This window comes from Lissotriton vulgaris, chromosome 1_1 (assembly GCF_964263255.1).
Source record: "Lissotriton vulgaris chromosome 1_1, aLisVul1.2, whole genome shotgun sequence".
Lineage (NCBI taxonomy): Eukaryota > Metazoa > Chordata > Amphibia > Caudata > Salamandridae > Lissotriton > Lissotriton vulgaris.
In genome coordinates, this window is record NC_141685.1 from 1,322,047,417 (window position 1) to 1,322,063,517 (window position 16,101).

A 16,101-nucleotide genomic window follows, 5' to 3' on the forward strand; every position below is an offset into this window, starting at 1 on the left:
GTCTGCTTTATTCTTCTTCAGAACAGGTGTCACTTAAGCGTGTTTACATTGAGCTGGAATGATATCAGAAATAATGGAGGAATGTAATGTTACAGAGAATTGGGGCAATAGTAGGCGATGGGTTACACAATGCCACAAAGCCTTCTAGGGAGATGGTATGATGCTTATGTCACTATTTTCTTTCCCAACAGGTGCTAGCTCTAGTGTTTATCCGTAAAGTGATGGATTTCTGCTTTTCCAATCGTGAGTTGAGCTGGCTGGATGACATCATGCCGGAGAGCAAAAGGAAAAGGCTGGAGGATGCCAAGAACACAGCCAAGGAAGATGAGGTAATACCCTAGACACCCCAGAAGGAATAACTTCCTGCCCTAATCACCCAGGAATTTTGAAATGTTACTGCAGCATCAGATGCAGACCCTGCCCTATACTCTTTTCCCAAGCTCTAAATCCTCTCACCATATTTCTTATGCTTTATGAAGGTTCTTCTAACTTCTTATAACTTGGGTGAGTTAATTCCGCAGGCTGAGCTGCCCTGGTTGGTTTCACGTTTCTGAGTCTATTTTGAGATCTTGCAGATACTCTGCACCTTTACAATTTTGAATTTACAGCATTGGCGTAAGCTGCCAATTGTGCTGCTCTAAAATATTGTGAGAGGGTGTGAATAAGTGAAGATGGAGTAGCATCTGACCTGGGAAAACCGTAAGTGACCATGTGGCAAACCTAAATAGGCTGTGTCTTGTCCCCACAGAAAGGGCTGCATAACCCCTGGAGTGAGTCTGGAGCCATAGTTGGGCGGGAGGACCTCTGTGCACTTCAGAGCCCCTCTTTGAAATCACCCCCACTTTAAAGGCATTACTGGGTAAAAGTACTGGGTCTCTGAACTCACCAAATCAGTACACTACTGGATCTGTGAAAAGCCCTGCCAGAAGGAAGGACTGCTGTGCTGCTACACAGACTGCCACTGTGTTGGACTGTTGTCCTGCTGTGCTGCCCTGCTGCCTGCTACCAGCTGCCCTGCTGAGGAAGAACTGGACTCATCTCACTTGAACCCAGAGTTACCCCAAGGGCATGCTGGCTTGTCCCCGGTTCTTAGTCTCAGGGACATCAATGACTTTTCACCAACCTGCAACAGCACCTGTACTTTGCTTGCAGCAAGTCTTTCCCTGCCAAGTGATGGCAATCCAGTCCAGGGCCCTTGGAAGTGGGTGTAAAGTGCTGCAACTATTAGAGTCCACACATTGATTACATTGTGCTGATCAAAACCGGCGTATCTCCCTCGATGCGGACACATCACTGCAGCTGTATGGACACCAGACCTCATATCACCGACTGCACGGTGCTTCCTCTCCAGTTCCTGGCGCTTCATCGACTTTGTACGGCTCAACAACAATGCATCACCTTCACTCCAGAGGTTCAATGACGACGCATCACTTTGTTGCTTCTCAACTCCTTCAATGGCCCATCTAAGGTACTTAGCAGCGGACCAAGGTTGGTCCCTGTATTCGGCCCACACTCCATTGCAGTCAGTTGAACTTTTGTATTTACCCCAGTCTAGCATGACCAGATATCCCTGGTCGGTTCGTTAAGCTTTTAAGCTCTACATTTTTATATATTCTTTAAAAAATCATAACTTTGTTATACTTATTGGATTTTTGTAGTTTTGGTCGTGTTATGTTCATAAAAATATAAGCTGTGGAGTCTTTTTGTGGTGCTAAGCCTACATGTTCTGTGTCAAGCTACCAGAAGGTGAGCACGGGTTAATTTGTGGTGTGTATCTGACTTACCCTGACTAGGGTTGGGGTTTCTGCGGGACAGGGTGCACACCTCCGCCAACCAGAAACCAAGTTTCTAACAGGCTTCTGTGGAGGTCTTTCTCAAGTACATTTTTTAAAAAATAGGTCAAATTATACTTTTTACAAGACACTTTTATATACATTTGCTAAAAAAGCCACAGATTTTAGACTACCCTAAAGGCCACTCATGAAATATTCAATGGAGGATTTTTAGCATGCTTAATTTACAAAAATATAATAATAAATAAAAATAAGTGCAGATGCCCAAGACTTTTCTAAGGATGCCACCTCAAAATGTTCGACCTCCAAACATCATGCTACTATTAGATAAACAATGATTTGATCTGGTATGCTAACAGACTAACTGAAATAAACTAAAACTACAATAACAACAATGACTGTGATATTAAAGGAGCCCTTAGTTCTGGGTTAGCCATTTCACAATCCCATCATCTGGCAACTGTTTATTAATGACATTAATCCGATGAAAGATGGAGAAGGCGCCACCTGGATTTTAACTGCAACTGTAAAATTATGAAAAGCTCTACTTTACGCAACTGGAGCTAAAACTTCTATTCTACATATCTGGCAGTATTATTTTCATGCATTTGAGCTAGAAACAAAAATGTTTGTGAAATCTGCAAGTTTTATGACTATTCCAGCAAACCTACAATTATGATGTCTGTCATTAAGATGATGAAATCTATATTCCACATAAAAACATTTTCCATATTTCACTTCAGTGTAGTTCCAACACTATACTGCCTTTTGGCTATGTAAAATACTACATACATTTAAGGGTGGCAGGATGTAATAGTGACTACAGCAGAAAACTACATCAGACATGAAACTCACAAGATAAAGTCCTACGTTAAGGTTAAGGACCTGCCTACTGTATGCATTTAAAATGACCTCCATTCTTAAGCCTGGAGCCTATTTGTAACGACCTCTTCACCTAGCCAAGCCTAGGCCGCAAGGGTGTAAGTCTTTATTTACTGTGGATATCTCCGCAGCCTGCAGGAGCCTCAGGAATTTAGGCTTATGCATATTGCTCCAACAGTCTTCCCACTCTTCTGCATTATGTTTCCTTTTTTTCCCTTTAAGTGTGCATGAACATTGGGAGTATGGAAGACAGTGAGAATCCAGTGCGCATGCGCTCGAAGTTGCATGCTCATTGTTGAAATGTTCCCTTGTTCGTAAAGTAGTGTCAGTAATTTTCTAGAGACCTTCGTCGCCTCCTGCGACTCTTGGCACACCTACGGCAAGGCCTTCGTCAGACTAGACATGAAGAAGTGCAAAAAAGAGAAGAACAAAAAAGCAACAGGCCTTCTCCAACTAAGTACCTAGGATGTGGAACAAAATCCTCATAACCATCAGGCCTGACCCAACCCTGCTTGGAATCTGTACAGCTCTCCGTGTGTTTTGACTAGATTCATGTTATATAAATATCATATCTGTATGTACAGTGATCCCACACATTGACTGATATACGGTAATGTGAAAAAATAACACTCTCTCAAAAGACTATGGTTTTATATCGGACCTTCTTTTAATCCTCAACAATTGCTAACAGTAGATGCCAACTTTTAATCTACATTATCCCAGCCCCTTCAAGCTTCAGGATCACATGACCACCGTGGGAGGCCTGCAAGTCCAGTTAGATGGGACAGCCACGTGTTTGTTGTGCCTGGAATGCCAGTGACTCATTAGTTCAATTGAGGTGGACATGACTGATCTAGGGATGCCTCCGCGTCACCACAGGCTATAGATTATTCTGGTCATGAATGACTGCGATATGAAGAGACGGAGGCATCCTGTCTGGGCCTGGGAAGAGCTGTATGCATATCTGGCTTGTTTCCACTTCCGAACCTCTATTTACAAGTATTTTTACTTAAAATAGATTTCTGAAGTTGCTAGCATTCTAATGACGTGCATCATTTTCTGTTTCCTTCCATCCTCTCATTTTGGGCGTTCACTCAGCAATCGTCAAGAGCCGATCCCATGCCCTTTTCTCCTATTGTCGGTCACACGTATCTTTTACACTCAAAGGAACTTTAATGTACCCTTTTCAGTATCACTGGATGAATAAAATGAGTTGCTTGTATTTTCTTTAAAACACGATTTGTGCCACACAGGAGGGATGGCACACTAAACCATTCTAATAAAACAAAATGCAGTGCATTTGATCAGCTCTGTAACAGCACCCTAAATGTTACAGTTGGCTGGTGACTGTAAGGCAAAGTTGATGACGGTGGATTGCCTTGGTTGTTGTGAGCGGGAGTGGAATACCGTGAGCCCGGTGTGATCGGATCGTGATCGGAGTGTGGGGTGAGTGGGGGTCAGCTTTAGGTCTGGTTGGAGTAGTGTCAAAAAAACTCAGCGGAGTTCCGCAAGTGGCAGAGTGCAGCGAAAGCGCTGATCTTCCTGCTGCTTGAAAAGAAATTCTATACGAGCGACAGCTTGCGCTCACAAACTTACCGTTGTCGAGCGCGAGCGTGGAAAAAACTCTGCTGCACTGCACGGAGTGGAGTTTTCTGCACTCAGTGAGCTCCGCGGAGTGCAGAGAACTCTGCAAACTCTGTGAACAGAGCGGAGTTCACCATCAGGCCCATTGAGTGTTGTGTATTGTCAGGTTTGTATGGCACAGGTTTGGAGTCAAAAGTGGGTGTTAGAGTGCAGAAGTGGTCAGCCTGGAGGCCTGCGCTTCCCAGGTTTTACCCGCATTACTCGCATCCCCGCACGTTCGTGTGAACCTGGTGGCTCAGAGAGGCTTGCACAGCACTTGTCTTTCAATGCAGTCTTCCAAAATAGGGCAGGGATATGGGAGACAGACAGCAACTGGGCCTGGTCAGCATTCGCGCACGCAGCGGTGTGCAATAGGTCACGCCGTCCATGCTGAATTTTAGCTCCGGGTGTTTGTCCCATGCTGGAAAATCTGTGTGAATGGCACCATGTGCAGCGCAAGATGGCGTTGCTTCTTTCTGCAGCTCGAGTAGATGTTCTACTCAAGGGGCGACTTCCTCTATGTGAACAGAAGGTTTCTCAACGCGAGCAGTGGCGGCCATCCGCGACTGCCCGCGTTGAGAAATCTCGTACTCGTGAGATCCTCTGGAATAAGATGTTCCTCGCTCGTGCTCGGCAACTTAACGCTGAAGAGCGCGAGCTAAGAAAAAACTCTGCTCCACAAAAGGTCTATGAAACTCCACGCACTGTGCATAGTGGGAAGAACTCTGCAAGATCCGCGAGCCAAGCGGAATTTCACGCCCAGTCCTTACAGCAACAAGAGTGAAGAGACTGAGGTGGGGGAGATCAGAGAAAAGCCTGTAAAGAAACAAAAAAGATTGACGTCATAATCATTTAACAGCAATGTTAGAACTTAGCCCAGTAAGCTCTCCCTGAGAGTTCAGACTTACCACTTTAAATAACAACCAGAGGTTGGAAGGGTTGTCCTCTCTATGACCACGTACAGAACTGGCCCGAGCAAGTACGCTCAAGACCTTTTATTGACAGGGACAGTGTCACCTAACCAGTGGCACCTGTGTGGGTGGGTGTGGGTAGGGTGTAAGGCGAGAGCCCTCGATGAATGGCTGGAAAAGCTATGGGTCCAGCAGGACAATACATTCCTCTCAAAATCCAACAAAAAAAAAGAGTACACCCTGCAAGAAATAAAATAAAAACAAACTAGACACCAATGAGTCTCTCAGCCTGTAGACGCAGTCCGCAGGAGACCACTGGACAAGTGTAGTTTGCAGCACCCAGACAACACTACTCACATTAATGATTTAATTGGATGATTCTGAACACGAACAAGGTTGTAGATGGAGCCCGGATCCTTCAACAGCATGTCCGTTGGATCAAAGTCCATGCATACTATGTTTGTAGGTTCTGCCTGCTCTTGCAGTGTTGGGGTTGATGGCGAAAGTTCAAACTGAGGTGCAGGAGGAGTGTTGGTGAAGTCGGCTCCAGAGCTTTCTCTTGGGATATACTGACTCCATGAAGGACAACCTTGTAAGGACTGGGATGGAAAAGATTATTTTTTTACTTCTTCCTTTGAGGCCCTGGTGCCTCCCGGTACCTGGCGGTGGAACAGCTTCAGGCCCATCTCACATGCGGGAATTCCCTTGATGCCCTTTCCAATGAGTCACCAGGGGACGGCGAAGACTGTGCTGGGCAGCGTGTGGGCCGCTGCAGGATCACCAACAGAGCCCTGCCCGAGTCATTCGTGCAACCACAAGGGTAGATGACACAAGATCAGGTGTGCTGGACAACAGGAGCCGAATGGGGCTAGCAGGTAGTCTCTGGACAGTTGGTCTCTCAGGGTGCCAGGAGTGCCTCCTTGATATCTTGGTGGTTCGCGGGTGTAAGGATCTACTCTGCTGGTGAGATGCTTCTTCGGTAGTTCCAATGATGCACATGGCATGATGGTGTTATTGCCATTAGATAAACCTGCACAACAGGTGGCAAGGATTTGCGGGGAGTGAGGTTGACTGGAGGGACCTCGCATCCACATAGCTCGGTGTGTTGTTGGTTCTGGTCTCCTCTTACTGCATGTGTGGTTCTGCATGTGTGGCTCTTGACAGGGAAGCCATCATCCATCAAGCAGCCAATGACTGAATGGACGGTTGCACTGGGAAGCGCTGGGCAGATATGCAGTTCACGTAAATGGGCAGCTTACATTTGGTTCTTCCGCTGGGCTGTCACCAGTGATGTCACTCCACATCAGTAGCTTGCTTAGCTCAGTAGGAGCACTCTCCGATACTAACACAAGTCCTTGGTCTTGTCACTCTTATCTCTCCTGCACATCTATGGTCGTCAGATTCTTCAGTGTGACAGGTCGGGTCCCAATGTGACCTTTCTCTCCTCTGCTTTTTCAGTTCTCCCGTGCAATGTGGGTCCAACCACATGTTGCATGTGTTGTCTTCTTCTGCTGGTGAGAGGTGACAGCAGGCCACATGTTGCCTGTTCTCTTATCATGGACTTCTCGCCCATCCATCCTGTTCGTAGGACTGTGCATCTTCACCTCTCAAAGCTGTCCTGTCTGTAGAATTTGACTATTCTGTACAGGTCGGTGTGGCATTCACCCATGCATCGCATGTCCCTTCTTTAAGGATCTTCTTCAGGCACCGCTCTGTGGGTAATGGGTGACCTTCTTTCCGCCTCCCCTTTGCTTAAAGGTGCAGATCTTTTATCCTTGCCTTCTCCAACAGCTCAGTGCCTGTGTCTCGAGGCATGCTTTCGCTGTGCTTGGTCCTGTGTACCTGACAGGGTTGGTCACTCAGTGTGACATTCCCAGTGGCAGACCAATGGTGGCTCTTCGGTGCTCAGTAGACCAGCTTGTATGGCCTCTTTTGTGCTGGCATACATTGCCTATGTGCATCCTGAGTTCTTGCTCTTTGTCTCTTTTCCTTAGCAGGGTGTGCCCTGGTGAGCTTGTGCCCCTTCCAGCCATGGTGGGGCTTCTCACCTGTCCAATGCTGTGAAACAGCTTCCTTCTTTAAATTTAATAGCTGGTGACTGTGGCAGGGCTTGTGTGGTGGCAGTACAGTGGCAGCTTCAGGCACCCCTTGATCATGCCTTTACTTCTTCTTTCACTTCTCACTTTTTTTTTGTTATGTTAATTTGCCACTTGTCCTCATTTCACTCCTTTTTCTTGCCTGTTAGCCAGGCGCACAGCTGACTTGAGCGCACCTCTCCAGGGCTTGCTTCATCCCAACACGCTTGCCACAATACCAAACTACTAGGTCCCTTTTGGAGCCACGTGCTCTGCTGCGGCCTTCTGGGCCGGGATGCGGTATGATGAGCTAGGGCACTGCAGAGACTTTTCATGGGCCACAACAGCCTCACTGATGCTGCGTGCCGTACCGCCCCTCGTGGGCACTGCAGAAACAGGTGTAGGGGTGGCCCTCAGAGTGGGTGCAGCCATGGGCCTGTGCCGTGTTCCTCTCACCTGCTGGCGGGGCGCCATAGTCATTTGCTGGCAGCCGGTGCGCACACGGCACACCTTTCGCCGGGCTGGCACACTGCTCTTTCGGTAGGTGTAGTTCATGGACAAAGTGTATCTTGCTGCTTGGGGCGGGGGGAAGGGGGGTATGGTCACTCTAAACTTTTGTTGTGCCTGGTGGCAGGATGGCTTTTTTTTGCAGTTGGAGGCCACCTCCACTGTGTCTACGATTTCCAGGGCCAGGAGGTGATGCAGCTAGCTACCACTAGATGGCTTTGCAGCCACTCCTACCTGGCCGCAAAAGCCTCTCCGGTTCTGTGGGTATTTTCGCCAATGCAGGCACACGTGCACCGGGTGGCACACAGTGCAGGTGTGGCCTCAATGGTAGTTTGCATACGTGGCTCTCGCTTTAATGGGTGGGCGCTGCTCCCCTTTTCTCTCGTAGGGACAGGTGGTTGCAGGAATGTGCCACTTATGGGTGCCTCACCAGGTAGGTATGGCATGGCATGTAGTGAGCCTTGTCATACCTTGAGAGACTAGGGCGCATCATCGATAGCTCTGCTTTCACTTCTCTGCCCTGCCCTGCCCACCAACTCACACCGTCTTACAGCAGGTGGATGTGGCTGTTACGGCGAAGTGTTGGAGGCGAACGTTCTCTGTTTCCTCCCTCAGGCAAGGAAATGGTTCACCCTTTTACTGGTGCGACGTGACCTCTTCCCCGAACAGATTACAGCGGCCATGATGATGCTGATATCCTCCTCCTTCATGATGGTAGCTGCAGGTTGGCATGGCATGTGGGGTCAGACACTTTATTGCCAATGTGGTCTTCTGGGCCCCCGGCCCACATGTTAGGTAAAGACCGACACAGACACTGGGAAGTGGGGTAAAGAACTGTCCCAAAGGTGTGCTTGGGCCCTTTTATTGACAGGGTCACCTGACCGGTGATGCCTGTGTTGAATGGGTGAGGGATGGGTGTAAAGCCAGCCCTCAGAGAGTGGTTAGAAACAGCAAGCTGTCTAGCAGGACACTACATATGGTATGCGTCTGGCCCTAAGCTTCTGCGAGTTTCTACGAATTTTCAGAGCACTTGGAGATCTATGCCAGGGGCTGGTTGTTTGTGCCAGGCCCTGTAGTCCATCACTTTCATTTGCCGGCTGGGTTCCACAGTGCATACAACCTCAGAGGGACTTTCCCAACCAACATGTGTAGATGCTGTGGGGTCAGAGGGAGAGGTGAGCCTAACAGCCTAGGTGGTAGTTGGTGTGAAGCAGGGTCAGACAGTACCAGTGCAGTTTGTGGAAGTTGTGGTCATTTAAAAAAAGAAGTCTGTAATGCAGAAGAATAGATTTGACTAGAATACGCTTCCACTGTGGCTAAACAGAAATCAAAGGACCTTCGTACAAGGGAATTGAGGGGTAGATATCTTCTGAAAAGGTGTCTGAAACAAATTATTATTATTTTTTTTTGGTTTATTTTTATTGAAAAATTATAAACAAACAAGGCAGTGAAATACATTGTACAAAATACCGGTTCACACGAGGGAGGAAAAGGCAGTACAGAATCATATTCAATCGACAATGGGAGAGGGGAGGAAGGGAGTGGAGAGACAATGCGATGTTAAGATAATACAGCGGTAGGAACGTGAGGTTAGGGAGAAAGCGGAGCATCAGTATTGGTCACATTAGGAGGAGTGCAAATGTCTCCACGATAACTGTTCCAGGGACCCCATATCTTACTCCACTTCCGGGGTCGCCCCCGAGCAATGTATACTGTTTTCTCCCTAAACATCGCCCAGTCTATACTTTCCCTCCATGCTTAAACTGTCGGTGGCCTCTTGGACCCCCACAACTGTGCTATATCCCTTTTGGCGATCATATTTCCAAGGGTTACCCACTGGGTCTGTGCCGTATTGTAATCCGTCGGCTCCCAAACATTTAACAAACAGCGCCTGGCCTCGGGCAAAAGAGCAACACCTGTGGCCTCCTCCATCGTTTTATGCACCTCACTCCAGAAGGCAGTCACCTCATGGCATTCCCAGATAATATGGAGAAACGTCCCAACCAGCCCACTTCCCCGCCTGCACAACCCCTCCCCAGAGAATCCCATTCTAACCAGACGAGGGCCAGTTACATAGATCCTGTGGAGTATCTTGAGTTGCACTAACCGGAGACAAGCCGGCATCGCGACCTCCTTGGGGGAGGAGATCGCCGACTGCCAGTCCTCGTCGTCTAACTCTAAGCCGTCCCGGGTCCATAAGTCCCGGAACTGTGATAGTAGGTCAGCCCTATCATTAATTAGTTTCTTGTAGATTAAGGAGATAGTACTATCAGGCACATGACCATCCAGCACCCTGTCCTCGAGCGGAGACGACTCCGGGATCTTCTCACCCACTGAGTAAACAGACTTCAAGGCATGACGGACCTGTACATAGCGGAAGTATTCCCTGTCACTTAGTTGAAATTCTGTCTTCAGCTCCTCAAATGATTTGATGTTTCCCTTGACCTAGAGGTCCCCCACCTTGCTGATACCAATCAGGTCCCACTTCTCGAACCCCTTGGTCTTCCACGGGTTACCCAGCCTCTCAGATGCGAAAAGCGGGGTAACCAGAGTCAGGCGATCTTTCCATCCCATCGCATTATTCGCGTTGTACCACATACGCACCGCGGTCCTCGTAGGTCCCGACAGATCCCTACCCGCCGATCTCGAATACAGTGCTCTATAATAATCACCCCCGGCAACAACCACCTCTCCATAGCAAACGCGGGGTTCAATTTGGGTTCATACATGCCGTGATTAATGGCGCTCAATTGAGACGCCCAATAATACCGCTTGATGTCACGGAGAGCGATACCCCCATCGAACCACGGGAGTGTTAGCTTAGCGAGTACGATACGGGATCTACCATCCCAGATTAACTTCCTCTGGAGACCCTCCACTGTACAAAAACAACTAGCCGGAACTATTTCCAGAGTGCTTTGGAGAGCATAGAGGAAACGCGGCAAAGACATCATCTTGAAAAGAGCCGCACAGCCGAGCGGCGAAAGCGGGAGCTTACGCCAACCCGCCACGTCCGATTTCAACCTATTTAGCGGAGGGATCAGATTCTGCTCATAACGAGCCAAAGGGTCCAATGAGATATAAATACCGAGATACCGAAACCCCGACTGCGTCACCTGGATAGGACAATCACGCAGAAGCAGGGGGACCTCACCACAAAGTACATATAGATAAGACTTTTTCTAATTTATGACTAGGCCCGAATTCCTACCAAAGGAGGTTAATACATCAAACAACACTATCAGTGATTTCTGGGGCGACGTTAAGTACAGCAGGATATCATCTGCATAAAGCGAGATACGATCCTCAAAATCCGAAGACCACCGAATACCTCTCATCGAGGGCTCCCACCTAATCCATGCAGCGAGGGGCTCGAGAGCCAGGGCAAACAGAAGCGGCGACAAGGGACATACCTGTTGCGTACCTCTCCCCAGACCAAACGGCTTGGAAACCCGCCCATTAAAAACAATCTGTTCCAGTGGGTCCTCATAGAGGAGCCGCACCCATCCGATAAAACCTGGACCAAATCCGAACTTAGCCAAGGCAGCCCACAAATACGGCCATTCCACGGTATCAAATGCCCTCGTGGCATCCAAGGAAGCCAAGATGGCCGGCTCACGCAACGTCGCAGCCCTCGCGAGAACACCATGCAAACGCCTAAGATTCAGAGCTGTATTTCTGTGAGGGATAAAACCATATTGATCTGGATGGATCAACTCACTGATCACAGTTATTAGTCGATTAGCCAACAATTTCGCGAGAATCTTAGGCTCAGCATTTAAAAGAGATATCGGCCTATACGAAGCACACCTATCCCTTGACTTCCCTTCCTTGTGAATCACCTCTATGGTAGCTAAACGATGCTCACCGGGAAGGGAGCCTCTCTCGCGCGATTCCACAAACATGTCTCGCAAGTAGGGGGCCATCTTGTCAGGGTGCAGTTTATAAAGTTCGATGGGGAGACCATTGGGTCCCATAGCCTTCCCCGATCGCAAGGAGCAAATAGCAAGGGCCACCTCATCCGCAGTTATAGCCGACTCCATAAGTTCCCTATCTGCATCAGACAGGCGCAGCAACACGATATCACGTAATAACAAATGCGAGTCCTCCTCCGGCCGCTCCGACACGGGGGAATAGACTGCCTGAAAGTGCTCCGCAAAACATTGAGCGATCTCCTCGGGGTCGGTAACCCGCTCGCCACTCGTTTTCTCGATCACTGGCACCACACGACTCGCCCTATCTTTCTTATCCAGCCATGCTATCAATTTACCGTCCTTATCTCCAACATCATACAAACGACCCTGCTGCTCTCGACTCATACCCTTAGCCGCATCCGTAACCAAAGCCTTATAATCCAGTTGCCTGAGACGCAAAACATGCAGCTTCGCTTGGGTAACCCCCCGTTCCAGATCCACAATCTCAGTTTCAATCTTTACGACTTCTTCATTTCTAAGTTTTTTCGCACCAGCAATCAAAGACAATGCCTGGCCTCTAATAACAGTTTTGAAAGCTTCCCAAAGCGACACAGCGGACGATACAGAACCCTTATTTTCCATGAAATACTGGTCAAGAGACTTAACCAGGGCAGTTTTAGGGCTTCGAAGATACCAGGAGTTGATCGAGGCCACCCGCCCCACAGCCCCAGCTTGTGAATCCATTTGAAGCCACACAGGAGAGTGGTCGGATATACCCCGCGCCAGATGCCTGACCTCTGTGACAGAGAGGGCCTGTGCAGCGGGCACCAATAGATAATCCTAGAAAGGCTACCATGTGCGCCCGAATGGAAAGTATATTGGTACTGGGCGGGATGTACTAGCCGCCAGCAGTCTACCAAGCCCAACGTATCTATGAAACCGCGGAGCCAGGTCTGGCACTCGTGAGGTCCCGAGGAGGATGACGATCCTCTCTACCGGACACCACTGAATTGAAGTCACCACCCATTAACAGTGTCCCTTCGGGAAGAGAAAGGATGACTCGCCCAAGGTCTGCAAAGGTAGTTGACTGCATGCCCGTGGGAACATATACCGAAACCAGGGAAAGGGTACGACCCTCCCACCTCCCAGTAAGTGCGACATAGCGCCCTCTATCGTCCAGAACCGTTGCATCAATCTCTAGTGGAAGAGAATTCTTTATAAGGATACCTACCCCCCTAGATCCAGAGGTAAACCCAGCATAGGCGACCAAACGATATCCCCTCCTATTCATACCGTCACAAGTGTTGCCTATCAAGTGTGTTTCTTGAAGGAGTATCACATCAGGGGAAAAACGTTTCAACAATTGCAACACCACCCCATGTTTTATCCTATCCCCCAGCCCATTCACGTTCCAACTAATCAACTTCAATCCCCTACCCCCATCCCGAAAGTGTAAACAGATCCATCCCTCACCAAAACTCAGTACTTCTATCAGATGATGAAACAATACGTTGCCTTGCAGAGAACACAAGCACCCAAACAAGAACCCCCCCACACCCAAACCACAACCTGTTACAAACCCCCCCACCCTGCACCCCTGCGTGAGACTAAAAAGCCACCCCAACTTACAGTGTGCCTGTCGCCCTAGCATCAAACTAAACTACAAAAAGTAAAACAGAGGAGGAGAAGACCCATCAATAGCCCCACCACCCCCCTAATTGTCACTTCAGATCTCACAACTAGATTAGCGAACCACTGTCCAAGGCACAACGTGATGATCCAGAAATCGAAGGCCGAGCGCCTACTCCTGCTCATCCGATCCGCCTTCCGCTCCGCCAGACTGTCCCTCTTGGCCACGTTGGTTGGGCAAAGTGTCTAGCCAGTCCGCCACCACCTCGGGTCGGTCAAAAAAGTATGTCCGCTCCTCAAATTCAATTCTCAATTTGGCCGGAAAGAGCATTGCATACTTTAGGCCCATGTCTCTCAGTCCCCTTTTGACACCCATAAAACCAAGTCTCTGTTTCTGGACCGCTTGCGTGAAGTCCGGGTAGAAACTCACAGTGGTATTTTTTAACTTCTTAGGCCCACCCATCCGCAAAGCCTGCACAATAGCGTCCCGATCTCTGAAGTTGAATATTCTAGCAATAATAGGCTGAGGTGGGGCCCCGGGCTTAGGTTTGCCACCCGGAACTCTGTGGGCCCGCTCGACTGTGAAAAACTTAAACAGTCCTTTAGGTAACTATGAGATTTTCCACAAAGAGATCAGCTGCAGGATCCTTCGCCTTTTCCGGGACCCCTATAATGCGGACGTTATTCCGTCTAGCTCTCCCCTCGAACTCCTCCAGACGACGAGCAAAGAGATCGTTGGAGGTCCGCAGATGCGGACCTCTGTCTGCAGGTCGGTGACGTCCCCCGTCAAGCTAACAGTCTTGACGTCCAAAGACTTAACTTTCTCATTTGTTTTAGACAAATCAGTTCGGATCAGGTTGACGTCTATAGCCACTGTGTCCAATTTGAGAGCGAGGGTCTCCATCTGTTGTCCAAGGGAGGCTTTAGTTCCATCAATGGCGGCCATAACGTCCTACAGGGTTAACTCCGTTGACAAGGAGGGAGTGCCTCTCGTGTCCTCCAACGACTTACCCAGTCCGCTGGGAGATCCCTTACTCTGAGCGTAACGATCCATATTATTAGACTGGGTGTAGCCACCTCGCCGCGTGGTCTTAATTTTCGGCTTTTCTCCCTCAAACTTGCTTGCCATTGCAGGGCACTTGAGGCGGATGTGCAGTGGCAAAAGATGGCGACCCCAGATCCTTGAGACAAAGGATCAGTGGCGGTCAGAGGGAGCAGGCCAGGCTTATTACCGATACTGCAGTCAAGAAAGCACTCTGGTGTGCCACGTAAAGTAATAGCCTCCAGCTCGGGGGAACAGCTACCCGACAAGATCGCCAGAAACGAAAGTGAAAGTTGATCGGACCGCCAGTCCATCTCCCTAAAAAGCCGATGTGGATCAATTACAGCTCGGGCACCATGCCAACTCGAGCCCCGGGCGTCATCTCAGAGCAGGCCTCTCCTTTCAGAGCGCTGTAGCCTCGGTTCCCAGTGTCCGATTCAAAATCTGATCACAGGTTTCGCCTCACCAGTGGTTCATCTACACGAAGTCATCGATTAAGGACTGGATATATTACAGGATAAATGCGGGAGGCAGCAAGGGTCTCGGGAGCCCTGTGTTCACGCAGCCATCTTGGTTGCGCACAAAGCTCCTCCTCCGTCTGAAACAAATTGATTGATTATATACTTGAAAATGGAAGTGCAAAAGATAAGGACTCTGAGAATGGCAATGATACAAGAGTTAGTAAGAGCTTGTTAAGGTCACTAAGAAGTGGAGTCTTAAAAAGTAAGACAGTATACAATCTAATCTGTCCATAATGCATGAAAAAACCTAAACCCATATATTTTATGGAAATGTATTGGTAACAGGGTAAAGCACCCAAAGTCCCTTATTAAATATGTATAAGGGGAATGTATATTGCCTCAAATAAACTTCCTACAACTATCTGGACTAAATAAAGACAGTCCCCTTACAAAAACTCAGAGGCAGAATGGAGCAGAATAAAAAAAATCCTGACAGAAAATGCTAATGAAGACATATGAAGATTTTCATGAGATGTCTTATACAAATCCTTATGAGGAGGCTATATTAACAGGAAAAATACTTTGATAATGAACTGTATGCCACCTAAAGAAGAGATAAATGATATAGCCAATAAGGAAAATTATGGTCCCATACTTCTCAGAAAATAGTTATTATGTGAATAAGCAATCTACAGGCCCGGACAGTTCAGGGCAAGATAGTTCATGGTCTCCATGCCTAGGGTTAAAATAAACACTAAAACTGAGATCTAAATGATAACCACAGACAGGAGAGTGAAACTGTGTTTGAAAGCCAGGTATCCCGAGTGCTGATCAACAAACAAAATCCTTATGATATGAAAAATAATGAGTTTAAGGTAGAGCGTAAATATACACGTACTCAAATTAATACAAACAAAAACATGCAATATGCAAATAGATGAACACAAAATAAGCACAACTTCTATATGGGGAGATGTAAAACAACAGCATCTGTAAGGGAGAATACCAGACTTTAATAATGATGGTAAAGAACGGTTAGGGAAACCAAAACAACAAATTGAATATAAAAGAGTAAGCAATGATTCGATATTAGAATCATTTAAACCTTTCCCAGAATTAAATGGATATGTCACTTAGCTCAATGCTTCCAGGAAAACTAGTATTGCTAGAAGCTAGTAATACTTCAAGTCCTATATTATCAGGATGTGGTATAAATAAATTATGCTCTGTTCCACCTCCCTCGTTCACCTCCCTGCTTTCTCTC

At 47.9% G+C, this 16,101-nt stretch overlaps 1 protein-coding gene across 1 annotated transcript in view; it reads left to right on the plus strand.

Moving 5' to 3' along the window:
• SLC4A8 (solute carrier family 4 member 8) overlaps positions 1–16,101 on the plus strand; it is a 675,897-nt gene that overhangs the window by 592,544 nt on the left and 67,252 nt on the right. Inside the window, exon 22 of the mRNA XM_086965936.1 lies at positions 192–329. Within this exon, the coding sequence (XP_086822062.1) occupies positions 192–329 (138 nt within the window). The remainder of the gene's footprint in view (positions 1–191; positions 330–16,101) is intronic.